We start from the raw sequence: 16,385 nt of genomic DNA on the forward strand, positions 1-16,385 counted from the left end.
CTGCTGTTAAGTACATTACCATCCTCCCAATCACCCAGGCTTGCTACCCAAGGATCATCTATAACTGCCCACTCTTTCTCAACAACCCCCCTTCCTCCATCATTTAATTTGTAGCCAAGTCCTGTCCATTTTACTTTTGCTACATATCTTGGATATACCTTCTATTCTTCCCTCATTAGCTCAAACATGGACTATACCTCAATAACTGCGGGTGGGTCTCCAAGTCTCAAATTTCTCACCATTCCAGTACATTCTCTACTCAGCTACTGAATTTTCTCCACAGCACAAATTTGATTGTCACCCTCCCCGTCCAATGAACTCCAGTGGCTCCTCATCACCTTCAAGTTCAAATATAAAATTCTCTTTCTGATACTTTCATTACAATTTCCTCCATTTCCAAGCTTTTTACAACTTATTCTCCCCACTCCATCCCCTTTCCCCACACAAACACACACACTCTGAGATTTAGTAACTTTACCTTTTTTTTTATTCTTTGAATAAGATACCCCAAATTCCAGACTCCAGGTATTTTCATTGTCTGTCCCCATCTGTAGAATGCCTTTTCTTATCATCTCCATTTCCTGTACTTCAAGTTCCAGCTGACATTTTACCTTCTATGAAAAGCTTTTCCTAATTCTTCAATTCTACTATCTTCCCTCTAGGATTATTTCCAGTTCATCCTCCATACATAGTTGATTGCATGTTGTCATTCCTTTAGTCTCAACTCCTTGAAAGTAAGAACTGTCTCGTCTTTCTTTGTACCCTTAGCGCTAATCAAAATGCAATGTTTAATAAGTGCTTATTGACAAAAATGACTTTAAAACAGATTATCTCAGTTTTCTATTTGTATAACTAGGGCTAAGTAATAAACTTAGAGCTTTAAACATAATAAAACACTTAATAAGCACCTTTTAATTCCATTTTAACTTTTACTACTCACCTATTGGATTTAAGTCCATAATGAATGTCAATGTTGATATTATAGGAAATAAATTCTTTTTCCTCTTCACCTTCATCACCAACATCCTCTACAAAGCAAAACCAAAAGTTTTTTGTTTTTTATTTTTTAAAAAAAGATTGATCAGATTTCCCCCCTCCCCTCCCAGTTTTGGTTAGCATTTATAGACTATTAATTTTGGGCTTACAGTTTAAGTTTCTAGGCAATCTTAAAAAAAAAAAAAAAAAGCCATTTGCCAGAAAATTTTCACATAAATGACCTAAGTTTTATGACCTTAATAAAGAATACTTACCCTAAGAAAGCTTAAATTCACTTGTTGCTGTTCAGCCATTTTAGTCATGTCTGACTCTTAGTGATGACATATGGGGTTTTCTTTGCAAAGATACTGGAGTGATTTGCCATTTCCTTCTCCAGCTTATTTTATATATGGGAAAATGAGCAAAAAGGATTAAGTGACTTGCACAGAGTCACACAGCTAGTAAGTGTTAAATTCAGTATGGAGGCTAATAATAGACTAAAAGATAGCTAACTAAAGCTACAAATAAATTCTTTTTATGACAATATATAAAAGCAAAAATTATCTATAGAGTTCTCTCTAATTATTTATAAAATCACAGACTTTTTAGACAGTAAGACTTTAAAAATCTAGCTCTACTTTCCCATTTAACATGTGAGGAAACTAACATGTATGAAAAGTTCACGAGTATATTATCTGAAAGCTACTTTCTTCATTAATCTTGACATAAAATAAGAGAAAGGTGCACAGAGAACTTTAAATCTTTGATATTTATTAGGCACCTACTTATGTGCTAGGCATTGTGTTAAGGGCTTTATAAATATGATCTCATTTGATCTGCTCTGATTTGATATGATCTCATTTGATTTGAGGGCAGTTAAGTGGCACAGTGAATAGTTAGGAAGACTCATGTCCATGAGTTCAAATCTTGCTTCAGACATTTACCAGCTATGTGATATGAGCATATGTGTTTCTTAACTGATCTGGCCAGAGGAAAACTCTGAAAAATATAAACCCCCCCCTTTTTTTTGGGCAAAGCTCTGGGGTTAAGACAATTACTTTGGGGATGGAAGGTGGGGGAGAGTACATTACGAAGAGTGATCACACAAAACAGCAAATAATTTTAACAAACTTAATCCAAAAGGCAGAGGTCAGAGTTGCAGGCTACTGCAACCCAGGATCAAAGGTTCCCATGTTGTACTGGGAGAAGGGCCAATCCCTTCTAGATAACTTCTGAATATTGAAATGCTTTCATTACTCTGAGTGCAGATTAAAGTATACTTTCTCCACTTCCTTTAGGCTTCTTGTTTTTTTATTTCATTTTTATGTAATGTCTAACATGGAAATAGATTTGCATGATTTAATATATATAAAATTGATGTTATATTTTTTATCTTCTCAAGGAAAGGAGAGGAGTAAGGAGGAGGGATAAAATTTGGAACTCAAAAAAAAAGTTAAATGCATGTCATAAATAAATAAATGGGGGGAGAGGATGCTTTCATTGAACTCCAAGCATAGCACACATTCCATAAGTCATTATAAGTGCTGATGCAATGAGATAGTTAATGTAGACATAAGATATTTCATAACAGAGAAGCCATGTATTATTCTAAGGGACAGAAAGATGACTTTGGAATCAGTAAGACCTGATACATAATGACTGGGGGAGCCCATGTAAGCCAGTCACTTCATCTCAGTGTTTCAGTCAACTTTTCAAACTGTAGTGCATATGTAGATTTATTTTGTTGGAGGGCAGCAAAAAATATAGGTATAGATATAGGACTCCCAATATTCTTGGAAGAAACACAGGTCAAAAAATATCACCTCAAAATAAATGATGCAGGAAGAGGTCAATACAACAACATAACTAATCAACAAAGCATGTTCTCAAACATGAATGAAGAAAAAGACATATTTCAGCTTCTTTGGCATTCCCTACTTATTATAGAATGGGAAATAAAAAACAGCCTACATGACATAAAAAAAATTGAACATATATCACCTTTTTTCAGCATCAAAAAGCATCCTTCTCAGAAATAAATACAACAAAATACCTTTTCTAAATGTCATTGATTCAATTTATTCAAGAATATGAATTTATATAATTCTATGCCACTATTTAAAAAAGTATCTTGAATAAATAGCTTATATATAGAATAGACAGCTTAAAACAAGCATTTTCTTGTTAAGATGAGAGCAAGTCCACATATCTGTATCTAAGTGCAGTGTGTTTCTGACCACTTGAAAACATCATTCAGAAAACTGACATTTCTATTTTAAGTAAGGTTTTATTATCTATATTAAAAGATCTACAGACCAAGATAACCACATGTTACATTTTTAAAATTTGGTTCCAAAAGAAAATTTGGTTTACCACTATTCAAGCATACAATCTTTGTGTTTCCCTATGTTTTTCAAAAGAAACAAATAAACAAACAAAAAACCTTTTTGACTAGCTATATAAATAAAAACTTGGAGAAAACAAGCAACTCAAACTTGGTCTCAAGCTAAAACTTTCCATTCCAACGATTTCTAATTTTATGGCAACATTACAATTAAAGAAGACAAAAAGAAACAAGACTCACAAAAGTAATGAGTCATTGGAGTGTCAGGAATTCTTATACTTCCGCATTAAGACTACTGCAATGCAGCATAAAAATCCGCCCAATGACATAATCTCCAAAGTCAACACATACTGATTTCCTTATGTATTGTAAGTTATATTTCTTAAATTTATTCACTTATGAAAGCCCTGACTTGCTATATGAAAAATAATAGCTTATTATGCATACATTGGATAGAATTAATTCTTCATTGTTTATGAATTGTGAAATTTTGAATTTTAAGCATTTCTAACAATTCTGGAGTTTCACTTAAAATTTCTCAAATTTTGAAGCCCACCTAGGTTTTTTACCCGTTTTGAGCACAGTTTCAAAGTAAACAACACTGACTAAAGACTAGAAGAGACAAATATACTTCAGTAAGAGTGCTCAATGAGAGGGTCTTAGACCATTAGGTTTGGGTCCATTTATCCCAAATGTGTGAATCAGGACAAATCTCTTAACCTTTTTTTATCTCAGTTTCCTGAAATGATGGTAGATAGACTTAGATTATTTACCTCACAAGACAGTTCTGAAGTTCAAATTACATGATGCATGTGAAGCACTTTATAATCCAAATATTAGTGTGAGCTACATTATTGCTTTCTCAGAAATCAGTTTCAAAGGGCGGAGAAGGTGGGCAGAGAGACAATAGATGTTACCTCAAGGACAAGTATGCAATTAATCTTTACACTAGCACACTCCAAAAAGTATTCTATGAAAGCTCTACCTATATAAATATAATTATACATATTTCCATCAAAGTCATTAAACAGTGTTAAGCAATATTGACTCATTTTATAATAATTAAACTGAAGGCCAGAGTATATCATCTGCTTAAGTAAACAAATAGAAGAGCAAAAACCAAAACAAAACAAAACAAAAAAAACCCCAAAAAACCAAACAAAGTCAAACACTGAATGTGATGTTGCCCATTAGTCAGAACATTCCAATACCATCTAGATTAGCACTATTTTAAAATCTACTTGGTAACAACTACTTCTCTAGTTACTGGCAAACCAGGCAGAAGATGACAGGTTGCGTTTAGACACTAGAATCTGGACTTGGAATCAGTTCAAATATTGACTTAGAATGAGCTGTGCAACACTGAGAAAATCACCTGATTTTGCTCAGCCCCAATCTTCTACTCTGTAATAAGAGTATCTCACAGATTTGTTGGCAAGGTCAAATGAAATAATCCAGGGTGTCCCAAAAGTCTTAGTGTGTTTGAAAGCTTTTAATATCAAAAAACTACACTAAGACTTTGGGAATACCCTCTATATGGAAAATACTTGGCAAATCTTTAAAAAGCACCGTAACAATTAATTAGTATGTAGTGATTAAGGGGGTCTTAAGGTCAAATCCAATCCTCTGAGTTTACAGATAAGGAAACTGAGGCCCAAAGAGGTTAAGTCAACTAATACTGTTTGAGGTGGGATTCGGACTCCCAAGTTCAAGTTCTGTCACAGACCTGCTTCAAAGGTAATAAAGCCAAACTGGTTTCAGAGATTACAATGACTCATGATGTAAGTTTCCTTTTATTAAATTCTAAGATTTAGTTTCCAGGGACACTGTACAAAAAATGAATTAATAAAGTACTTCAAATGTTTTATAATTTCTGACATTATCTTGTGAAAAGGGTGAATTCCTGCCCCCACTGCACTAAGTAATAACTGAAACAAAGAGAAAGAAGGTGGGTAACCTAAAGGATATTATTTCCTAACAAAGACAAGTGTTAAAATAGGGATAAATAACCTACAGGTATATTACAAATTGGAACTATTTACCTAATTTCCATATATTTACTTTGCCTACCAGTTACTTTTATTATATATTAAAACCTGGAGTTAGGAGGGATTCTGGATAGTTAATTCAACCTCTTAACTTTAGGGATGGGGAAGCTGTGGTCTGGGGAGTTTAACTGACTTTTAAGGGACAGCCCTTCTCTCACTCACATTGGCCCAGAAAAATGAAATATCTTATTAAAGATCTCAAAGGCAATTAGTTTTAAATGCCTTAAAGTTGCAGAAATAGAATTTGACCCGATCTTCAAACCTCAAACCCAGTGGCAGTTACCCTATTTCCTTATGCACCTGATTTCCTATGTATTTCCTATTTTCTCCCACAATCTTTTCCTGTCCACAAACCAAGTCTCTTTCCCATCTATACTCATGAAATTCTACTAATTAAAAACATTCACTTTCCTCAATCACACTATACATCTATTTGAGATTTTTCTTTCAAAGTTTTCCTTGTCTTCTTTCTTTTCCTAATCTTTTTGTTTTTACTTTCAAATTCAAATCTAAGTCTCTAAGAATAGCTATGGTCAGCAAAAGGTATGAGATCCTAGATACACAGATGGCAGATGAAAAGTTGTTGAAAATGCTCGGGGACAGCCCCCAGCTTCTTCAACTCTAAGCTTTTATCTTTCAATACGCTAGATTCTTAACAGACATGAAATCTAAGAAATGTTGATATCCTGACACCATCAGGATGAAGTCTGAAGTACTGATGACTTCAAAGTAATAAGGAAATTGAGAGTGAGAGAAAGTACAATGACTTATGGGTGAGTCAGGATTCAGATTCAGGTCTGCCTGTGATTCTTGGTCTAACCTCCATGTAAAGCTGTCTTTAAGGAGAATAGAACGACTCCAAATTTCAGATATTCAGATAAGGTCTGATATTTAACTAATGATAAAATCCGGGACTAAGAATTCTAATTATCTAATTTGCAGCCCAATATTCTATTAATGGAACACAGTACTGATGTTGGAATCATTGACTCCATTAGGGCTATTGCTCTTCTGAAATCAAAGCTGTCCCAAGATATCTTTGTTTATTCACACCTTTTTGGATTCTCCCCTGCTTTCCTGCCTGTTCTATCCTAGCATCAATACTCTCAGCTTTTGGGTCTTTTCTCACCAGACCTGCTATGTCCAAAGAACCTTAATAAAAAAATTTTTTAAAATAAAGAAACAGATTAACTTTTCCTTTTTCATTAGGATTACTAGACAAGAAATGATCTATATCTTCTATACTTAGGTCTTAGCAAAGCATTTGATAAAGCTTTATGAAAAAGCATTATGAAAAAATTATAACACATAATTGATTTAGAGAAATTACAAGTGACCAGAACCAAAAGTAATCATCAATGGGTCAATGTCAACTTGAAGGGAGTTTTCTAGTTGAGTGGTCCAGAGAATTATACTTGGTCATATATTATTCAAAATTTTTATTTCTGAATGAAGATATAAAAGGTATACTTACTGCATGTACAAATGACATAAAGCTAGGAAAAGATAACTAAGAAGTTAGGTTGACAGGCTTCAAGAATATCTCAAAAGTTAAGGATGAATGAACTTAATACAAGGAAATTTAAAAGGAATAAACAAAATTCTATATTTGGGTTCTAAAAAACAAACTACTTTTATAAGTATAGGATAGAGAAGTTGTACTTTAGACAACAATTTTTATGAAAATTACTTTTCAATTTTAGTAGACTACAAATTAAGCTAATGCTATGGCATGGTAGACAACAAAAAAATTTATTGTAAACTTTACTAAATTAGGTAAAAGATTCACAGAAAACTAAATAAGAGTTCCACTATATTCTGCTATGGTCAGACTGCATCAGAAGAACTCTGCTGAATTCAGGACCTAACTTTATGAAATATGGACAAGCTGAATTCATTCAGAAGTGGGCATCAGGATGCAAGAAGCAAAGATTGGTTAAAAAACTGGAGACGTTAAACCTAGAGAAGACCTGGAAACACGATAACATCTTCAAATATCTTAAGTTTTTCTTCCAGCAGGATCTGAATTGTTCTGCTTGATCTTAGTTGCTAGATCAAGACACAATGGGTAGAATAGCTGATATAGTCTTAATGACAGAAAAAATATCTTAAACCACTGAAGCAGTCTTCAAAAGGAGAATGTGAGGAAATAATGAGATTCGATTCACTGAAGATTCCCAAGCAGAGGAGTGTTTGATCAGCCATATTACAGGGATCAAAATCTATCTCTCTCAGATAATGACTTGTACTGGATAGTCTCGAATTTCCTCCCAACTCTTAAGAATCTGCGAAATCTCAGATTCAAAGTATCAAAGCAGTGTTTCATCAAAAGAAACAGCTTAAATCTTTTAACTTCTAAAAAAAGATATAAAAATAAAATTGTATTGCTCTTTTGTGACTTAATAATGACACATTTCAACAAAATAAAAGCAATTTAAACAAATCAATGTTGGCAGTCTCTAGTTGATTTGAACTAGTATGACTTTGTTTGCATACTAAAAAACCCTGGATTTTCAAATTCTTATTGCAATGAAAAGGTAAAACCCAATTTAAAAATGAGTTCTAAAAAGAAATAGGACATAATAAAGCCCTTAGATAATATTAATATATTACACTGTTTCACACTACCAGTAACTTTAAGCTTATTTCAGTACTTCAAAAGACTTATTTCATCCATATAAGTAGGCATTCCCTCCCTCTATCACTAGTGTATACTTGAGAGGGCATTTCCAAAAAGTTGCTATAGTCATCTTTAAGCCTCCCTTTAAAAAAAAAAAAATTTACCTAAAGACCCTAGCATCTGTAGTCTGTCTCAATTTACTAGTCCTTGAACATAGTTGCCAACCTGTGGGATCTATGATTTCAACTTTGTAGCAAAAATCCAATGAGGAAATTCCTCTTAACATTGAGAATCAGCAACCATTCTGCAATTTACAGCATTGAGAGCAAAGTGCTTTACACATATGATAGGATTTCATGAAAGTTTCAGGCTCCTATGAAGTACAGATACTAAAGTTACTATTATCCTCCTTTTATGGATAAGGAAATCCAGATTCAGAAAGGTTAAGAAACATGTCCAACAGGGCTATTAAGTTACAAAGGTAGAATATGAAGAGAGATCTACTCTGTTGCCTTTTTGGATAATCGTGTTAGTTACACCATGATGAGGCACTGTGCAGTCCAGTGAAAGAAATCTAAGCTAATAGGTTTACAACAAAGACTAGTGAATTTTTGTTTCTAAATATCAATTTAAATTCAATCTTTGTTTAGATCTCAGTATGTGGGGGGAAAAAAACCAAATTATATCTACAGTAGGAGTTAACAAAAATTTAGCTATTTTTAAAGATCAAAAAAGTGAGATTTCATTTTTAAATATTTGAGACACTGAACCAGTGAAAAATTGCAAGTCATTATGGAGTTGATATAAAAGTTGGAATGCTCGTTTTTCCTGAAAGGGGGTAGAATGAAGTGAATAGGAAGATCACTTTAAATCTGTACCAGAAGGGATACTGCAGAAAATATTTTTAGGGGGAAAAAAAAATCAGTATTTCCATAACACAAAAAATGGACACAATTCAAATAAAGATGAGCTCTAATTGTGATGTTATAGCAGTTAGAATTTAGAAAATTAGGTTGATCAAAAGCTTGATTAAGAGTTGATTAACATCAAACAAGACATCAGAGGACAAAATTCTTTCTATTTAGGGTTATAAGTAGATACAATAATTTCTTTAGGAGTGCAACCATGATTTCAAAATAATTCACTATTATCATACAAGTTATGAAAACTATGCATAAAAAAGGTAATGTGATAAACCAAAGTATTCTGTTTTATTAAAAAAAAAAAAAAGAAGCATAGTATGACTTGCAATCTGAGTTCTGTCTTAATGATAATCTAGCAGTAACTGATAACTTTTAAAGCATCAAGATGAAATTCTTGAAACCACACAAGCTTTACACTGAGAAAACCTGGTTTTGCTTTTTGGAGATACAAGTTTTTGTAGAATATGGTAGCGATGAGAATAGCTAGTTCAGTCAAAAGAGTAAGTGACATTTACATCCATGTCAAAGTTTGTCAAATATTTTAAACTAACAATTCTGGGTGGGAAATTGAAGATCAAAGATTTATGTGATTTGCCAGGTCACCAGGAAGCAAAAGTGTTCTGAACCCAGGTCTCTCTTGAATCCAAGCTAAGCATACTGCTAGGGAGAATATGGGTTGATTCTAATCTTTTCTGGTCATTAATATGTGACCTTAGATGGACAAGGAGGTTCCCTACTTTGAGTCTCAGTTTGTCCATCTGTAAAATAAAGGGGTTGAAGTGAACGATCTTTGAATCGAACTGATATCATAGATCCTAGGATGTAAAAGATTCTTCGTCTCTCAAGGTTAGCTTCGGACTGAATATAATTCTTCAGATCCTGGGATTCCTTCCTAATCCTACTCCCATTGGAAAAGGGAAACTAAAGCTGGCAGAGACTCAAACTCCAACCTAACAAGAAGAGGCTCCACCCAACACGGCCATTTTGAGAGTTTAGAGGAAAGACAATGACCCCAGTCTCCTCCCTCCATCAGATGACTGGCTTTAGCGTAGATGCCTCTGAAGTCAGTCGATCTGGACCCCACAGATTAGGGCTTCGGAATCAGACTCGGGGGAAGTCTGGGCTGGAAAGGACCTGGGGGAAAGCACGTTCTGGTCCCCCCCTCACTGACAGACGGGGTAACCCGGGCTACAAAAATTGATGAACGCTTTCTTCCCTCCCTCCTCCGAGCTGGGGATGGGGATGGCATGGCCAGGGTGCCCCTTCGCGGGATGCGGGCTCCGCCTATCCCCTAGGAGCTGCCCCCAGCGCCCCGCCCTACCGTGGGTGGGTGGGGTCGGAGGGTTGCAGGTTTGGAGGGAGGAAAGGAAGGACAAACTCCCCCAGCCATCCCAGCTCCTGAGGCGCTGGCGGGAGTAGAGCTGGGGATCGGGCAGCCCCCCGGGGTGGGACGGGGTGGGGTGGGGTGGGGCGGGGCGCGGCACCTTTGAGCGTGGACCTCTCTACCAGGACGGTGTGGACCTGCGGGTCGGAGAGAAACTTGCGCATCTGCTCGAGGGCGCTCTTCTCCTCCAGGGCCGCCTCCAGCGCGGCTGGGGCCTCGCCGCCATCTTCTAGCAGTAGCGGCACTAGCTTGCGCAGGTGTTTCTGCAGCACGGCCACGTCCGCCACGTTCTGCACCGCCGACACCTCCAGGCCGGCCGAGCCATCCTCGCCGCCGCCGCCCCCGGACTCCGACATGGGGCCGCTGCCGCTGCCGCTGCCGCGGAGAGAGTGTATGGGAGGTGAGAGAGGAGTGCGTGTATGATCAGGAGAGAAAGCTGAGCGTGAAGATATCGGTGCCGGGGAAACTGGCGAGAGCCAGAGAGAAGAACGGGTCTGGCCGAGCGACTCAGACTCAGTGGACAACCCCACCGGCCGACAGCGAAACAGACAGACCGGGGCGCGGAGGCAAGACTCCGCCCTAAGTAGCGCCCATCACGAGACCCGTGCGCCGGCGGTCCCGCCGCACTGATTCCTGGGATTTGTAGTTCACAGGCCTCTAGAGAAAAAAGAGACAAGAGGCAAAAAAGAATTGGGAGCGATTAAAAGAAGATGATTATGATGATACTGGTAGTCCTTTAAAGTTTACAGACATCTTTGCATATGCTCGGTGCCTAGACTATATGCTTAATAAGTACTTTTTGGATTGGCATGAATTGTTTGATCTTCTTGACAGCCTGCGACTTAAATGATATTATGGTTCCCATTTTACTAGTGAGGACCGAAAGAGGCCAGGTGCTTTGTCTAAAGTCACATGGATAGTGAAAGACAGAGGCAGGATTCGAACCCGCATCATCCGATTCTCCAGAGGATAACATATGGAATTTCAAAATGGAGTAGTGCTATTTTAGATGTATTGAGATTGATGCTCCTTGAGCAGTTGGTGATACAGTTTAGAAAGGGGATAATGGTTAGAGGGCAGAAGCTTTTCTTTTTACATCCCTAGCACTTAACATAGTGTCTTGCACAAAGTAGGTTCTCAATAAATGCTTGCTGAATTAACTTGAATTGATGCCTCAATTAGGCAGTCATGTGCATAGTCTTGAAAATAAACTTTAGGAAGAAATGAAATTATCAGTTTGCCTAGTGGTATGCTACTAGACTTAGAATCCGGAAAACTATAGTTCCAAGCTTAACTCAGGTCCTTACTAGCTGTAAGAGCCCTCCAAATCTGTCTACAGAAGAACGACATTTTTTCCCCTTCATTTACAATAATACCTGTAATACCATTCTCTCAGTCCCCCAGTCTGAAACTCTGGAGATATCCTGTATTTCTAATTCTTTCTCTCACCTCTCCCATCCAAGCTGTTGACAAGACCTGTCAATTGCACCTTTGTGACATTTCTTATATATCCCCTCTCCTATCCTCCAATACTGCCATCACTCAGGTACAAACCCTCATTACTTGATACCTGGACTATTGCAATAGGCTGCTAGTGGGGTCAACCTGCCTCAAGCCTCTCCCTACTCTAATCCATCTTCCATTCAGTCATTAAAATGATTTTCTTAAAATGCAGGTCCTATTCTATTTAATAAATTCCAGTGGCTTTCTGTTACCTTGAGGATCAAATACAAAATGCTCTGTTTGGCATTCAAAGCCTTTCATAACCTAACCCCCTCCTACCTTTTCAGTTTTTCTTATACCTTACTCATCAACATGTAAATCCTCTATCTCTGAGTTTTGGGTATTTTCTCTGGCTGTCCTCCATACCTGGAAAACTCTCCTTCCTCTACTCAGACTGCTGATCTCCCTGGACTTAAAGGAAGTCCCAATTAAAAGCCCATCTTCTACAAGATATCCTCCTCAACTTCTCTTCATTTCGGGATCTTCTGGAATTACATTAATTATTTGAACCTGGATAGGTGGAAGGATAGTTGTGTCTTCAACATAAAAAAGCAAGTTGGGAGAAAAGGATGATGACAATTTGTTGTTGGTATGTTCTCCATAGGTTTAGATATGTTGTAAAAAAAAGATGAAGGATCTTATAATCAAGGCCTTCAGTTTCTTTAATAAAATAGGAGTGTATATATAAGCAATATAGGGAGGTGAAAGGCTTGAGGAAAGAGGCTTGGACCAGTCCCTTTTAGGGAGCTTCACAGAAAGTTAATAGGAAGACTGGAATGGAGCAGTGAGGGCCTGGTTGTGTGGGGAAGAGAGAAATCTCCTAATTTCAGTCTCAGTGAAATGTTGCATTGCTGCCTCTGTAGGTGACTAAGCATTTCAGTACCCAAGTCCAGTAAGGAAATATCTTGACACAAAGACATCTGCAGGCCCTGTATGAATCAGCAAGAACTGTTTTAACCAGCAGGCTCTCCAATGTCTGAGGAAATGCTTCAGCTCTGCAGTCTGGCAGGAATTCCACATGGGGGGAAAACAGCAGCTCCTTATAGAGCTGCTTCTGTAGAGATTGTGTACACTGACCTTGATAAGTCAGCAACAAGGGGAAATGCATAGTTAGCTTTAAAATACTTTACTTAAAAACTTAAATAAAAGCATTACTGATTTTTTATTGTAGAAATTCCAGTAAAGTAGAAAGATTTCTGAAACTAAGGAAAGATCCAGGGTTTGAACCCCACTTGTATAGATTCCTCTAACTTCCTTAAGCCTGTTTCTTTATTTGTAAAATGAAAACACTAAAATCTTTGGTATTTTACCTCATTTGAGGATCAAATAAAGTAATGATTCCAAAATGTTTTGCAAATCTTATTATTATTGCTGTACTTCATGGCTGAAGAGATCCTCCCTCTAATGAGGTTTAGGTTTTGGAGTTCCCTTTGTCAGGAAACCAAATGACGAGGTCTAGATTTAGGGAACCAAAATGAGATTAGGGTTCCTGGTGGTCAGAGAGTTAAATGATAAGGTCTAGTGGCAGGTTTGGTGTTCAGGGAGCCAAATGGAGAGGTTTGGCTCCCCTAAATTCTCTGTAAAGGAATTTACAGACCCAAAAAGGCTAGACTGATAAAAGAAGTTTGTTATTGGCATTGGGAAGTCAGCTTTACTATGCAAGAATAGAAAAGCGGAATTCCTCAGTGGAGGAATTCTGGCAGAGAGGCAGAGAGAAATCCTGACAGAGAGGTATAACATTTTTTCACATGTAGGTCCCTTTTCCTCCTCAAAGGTACATGTTAACAAACATAGAGAAATATTAAACAATAATCCATTATACTTAGTTGTGAAGACCAAGTTAGCACCCTGGATACTTTAGAATCAGCCGGAGTCAGGATAAGCAAAAGTCCTTGGTCTTTATTCTTGGTCGAAGTGAGAGGAATGGACACAGGAAGCTCCACACTTCTCTTCTTCCTCTCCCGCCCAGAAGTAATTCGGACTTGTCTTACTCCACCCTCTAATCCCTCCTATAATTCTCTGTATACACCAACAGATAGAGCCAGCACAGAATAGTGGGGCAGGCCATTTTCCAAGCATATGCTAATAGAGTATTGTCCAATAAGTAATTAGCCTTAAGTGCTCGGTTGTCTTACCCCAGTGCATGAACTCAAGAGTTTCAGCCCTTTACATCTCCCACTTTCTTTGTTTTAGAACATAGGTGGTCACGCCATCCCTGACTTTTCAGGAAAGGAGGTGAAAACACCAAAAAGGAGGTGATCATGCCCCCCCCCCCAGACTTCTTAGGAAGGGAGGTGAAAGCACTAAAAAGGAGATGATCACGCCCTCCCCGACATCTCAGGAAGAGAGATGAAAAGCATCAAAGAGAAGTGGGGATTGCTAGCGGGTTTCTGGGCTGAAGGGTCTTATTAGAAACAGGTATGCCCAAACCCATCAGCATGGGAGGTATTACACAAGCACATAGCAATAGCGCACAGGCTATTAGTGATGATTCTCCCCACAGCCAGTGCAGGCTCAATGTGGTGTAACAAACATGAATTGTACATACAAGTAGTGATATAACAAACAATATAAATCAACATGGTGTTGTAAAAGATTTCCAGAAGTCCTAGAAGAAGGGTATGTAAACAACAGTCACAAATACACCTTCTTCAGCAGCCAAAAGATAGTTCAAAACCAATCTATTGTCCATTGCTTCACCTGTCAGGGAATCCAATGATCCCCACAAGTTTTTCAAGTCCTGCAACAGTCTTTTTATGTATTAGGGAATCCAATGATTCCAGCAGATTTTGAAGTCCTGCAACAGTCTTATCATTTCTCAGAGAATCCAATGATCCCTGAGGGTTTTTAAGTCCTACAACAATCTTTTCATGTCTCAGAGATTCCAGTGATTCCCAAGGTTTTGAAATCCAACAATTTTTGATGTCCATGAGTCAAATACCATAACTGCCAGGCTCTTTCAGTGGTGGGCACAGTCAGCAACGGAACCACCTGATGTTTCTTGGGTCTTCTCCTTCATTTCAAGGGTCTGCTCCATCTCTCTGCGATGGATAAGACAAATACGGCTCGTTGGTACCCGTCTGATTCCTTCTCCATCTGTAGACATACAAGTAAACCCTCTCCCTAAAGCAGTTAGCCTATCTTGTCCCTTCCATTCACCACTTTCTGGGTTTCTCCACATCACCTGGCGATTATCTAAAGATAGTAGAGCTGCTCGTACTGGACACTGCCCTTCTGGTGGGTTATAAAACCTGTCTGTTGGAGCCAGTGCATCTCTGTCAAAAATCAAGAAGTTAATAGTATAAAGAGCTAGATTTAGAAGTTCTCTAGGGTTACCTGTGGCTCCCCCTTTCTTTCTTTTTGGAGGAGTGTCTTAATGTCTCTGTTTCTCCTCTCTACTATTGCCTGTCCTTGAGGATTAAAGGGTATGCCAGTGGTGTGAAAATCTTATACTGTGCACAAAACTGTGCAAAATGTTTAGAAGTATATGCAGGTCCATTATCTGTTTTTATTGCATGTGGTAAACCCACAATTGCAAATGCTTAGATAAGGAATTCAGTGACCACTTGGACTGTCTCTTTTGCTGCTGGTATTGCGCAAAAGTGAATCCTGAAAAGGTGTCTACCACAACATGGATAAAAGACAGACGACCAAAAGATTTATAATGGGTCACATCCATTTGCCAAATTTCATTGGGTTTCAAACCACGAGGGTTCTTCCCTGGAGGCAGTGTAGGAGCATGGAAAGCAAGGCAAGCTGTACAGGCTTTTACTATGCTCCTAGCTTCCTCTCTTGTTATTCCAAATTGCAAACATAAAGCTCAAGCAGCCTGATAATATTTAGAATGAGATTCCTGGGCTTCTTGAGATAAAGGAGTATTGGCCAACATAGTTAGAAGGCTATCTGCCTTTGAATTACCATCAAAAATAGGACTTGGAAGTCCACTATGAGAGTGGACATGCAAGATATAAATCTTACCTGAATGCTTTCTCACTTGCTCTTGAAGTTCCTTAAAGAGCTAATATATATTAGATGCTACAAATTTTATTTGGGCTGTGGCAATTCTTTGTACCACACCTACTGAATAGGCCGAATCAGATATTATATTTATATCTCCTGGATAATAAGTAAGAGTTAGAATGATTGTATACAATTCATTCTGTTAAGTGGACTGAAAAAGAGTTCTGACTACTCTCTTTATAGTTAAGTCATGAGAAAATATAGCACAAATGTTATGTTTGGATGCATCTATAAAAATAGTTGGTCCTTTAAGAGGAACCTTAGAAACTTTTTCTTCAAAAATCCATTGCCAATTATGTAATAGCCAGCTTATCTTTAATGGAGACCAATGTGTAAAATTTGGAGTTGTGGCCAAAAAAATTTGCCACTCTTGGATGGTTTCACACTATACATTAATTTGTGCATTGGTATAAAAGGTATATATCTTGTCAGGTCTTATCCCAGATAATTGTACTACTTTCTTAATGGCCTTTAATAAAATTCTAGCCACAGGCACTGGGTAAGGAGTAAGGCTTTGTTCTGGTTGTGCTGGGGGGTACACCCACTCTATCACACTGTGTCCTTGATG

At 37.7% G+C, this 16,385-nt stretch overlaps 1 protein-coding gene across 1 annotated transcript in view; it reads right to left on the reverse strand.

The window, feature by feature from the left end:
- The window catches only part of DYNC1H1 (dynein cytoplasmic 1 heavy chain 1), a 96,194-nt gene extending 83,076 nt beyond the window's left edge, over window positions 1–13,118 (reverse strand). The window contains 2 exon segments of the mRNA XM_051978352.1: window positions 941–1,028; window positions 10,395–13,118. Coding sequence (XP_051834312.1) covers window positions 941–1,028; window positions 10,395–10,650 — 344 coding nt within the window. The 5' untranslated portion in view covers window positions 10,651–13,118.
- Window positions 13,119–16,385: the final 3,267 nt, after the last annotated feature.

This window comes from Antechinus flavipes, chromosome 2 (assembly GCF_016432865.1).
Source record: "Antechinus flavipes isolate AdamAnt ecotype Samford, QLD, Australia chromosome 2, AdamAnt_v2, whole genome shotgun sequence".
Classification (NCBI taxonomy): Eukaryota; Metazoa; Chordata; class Mammalia; order Dasyuromorphia; family Dasyuridae; genus Antechinus; species Antechinus flavipes.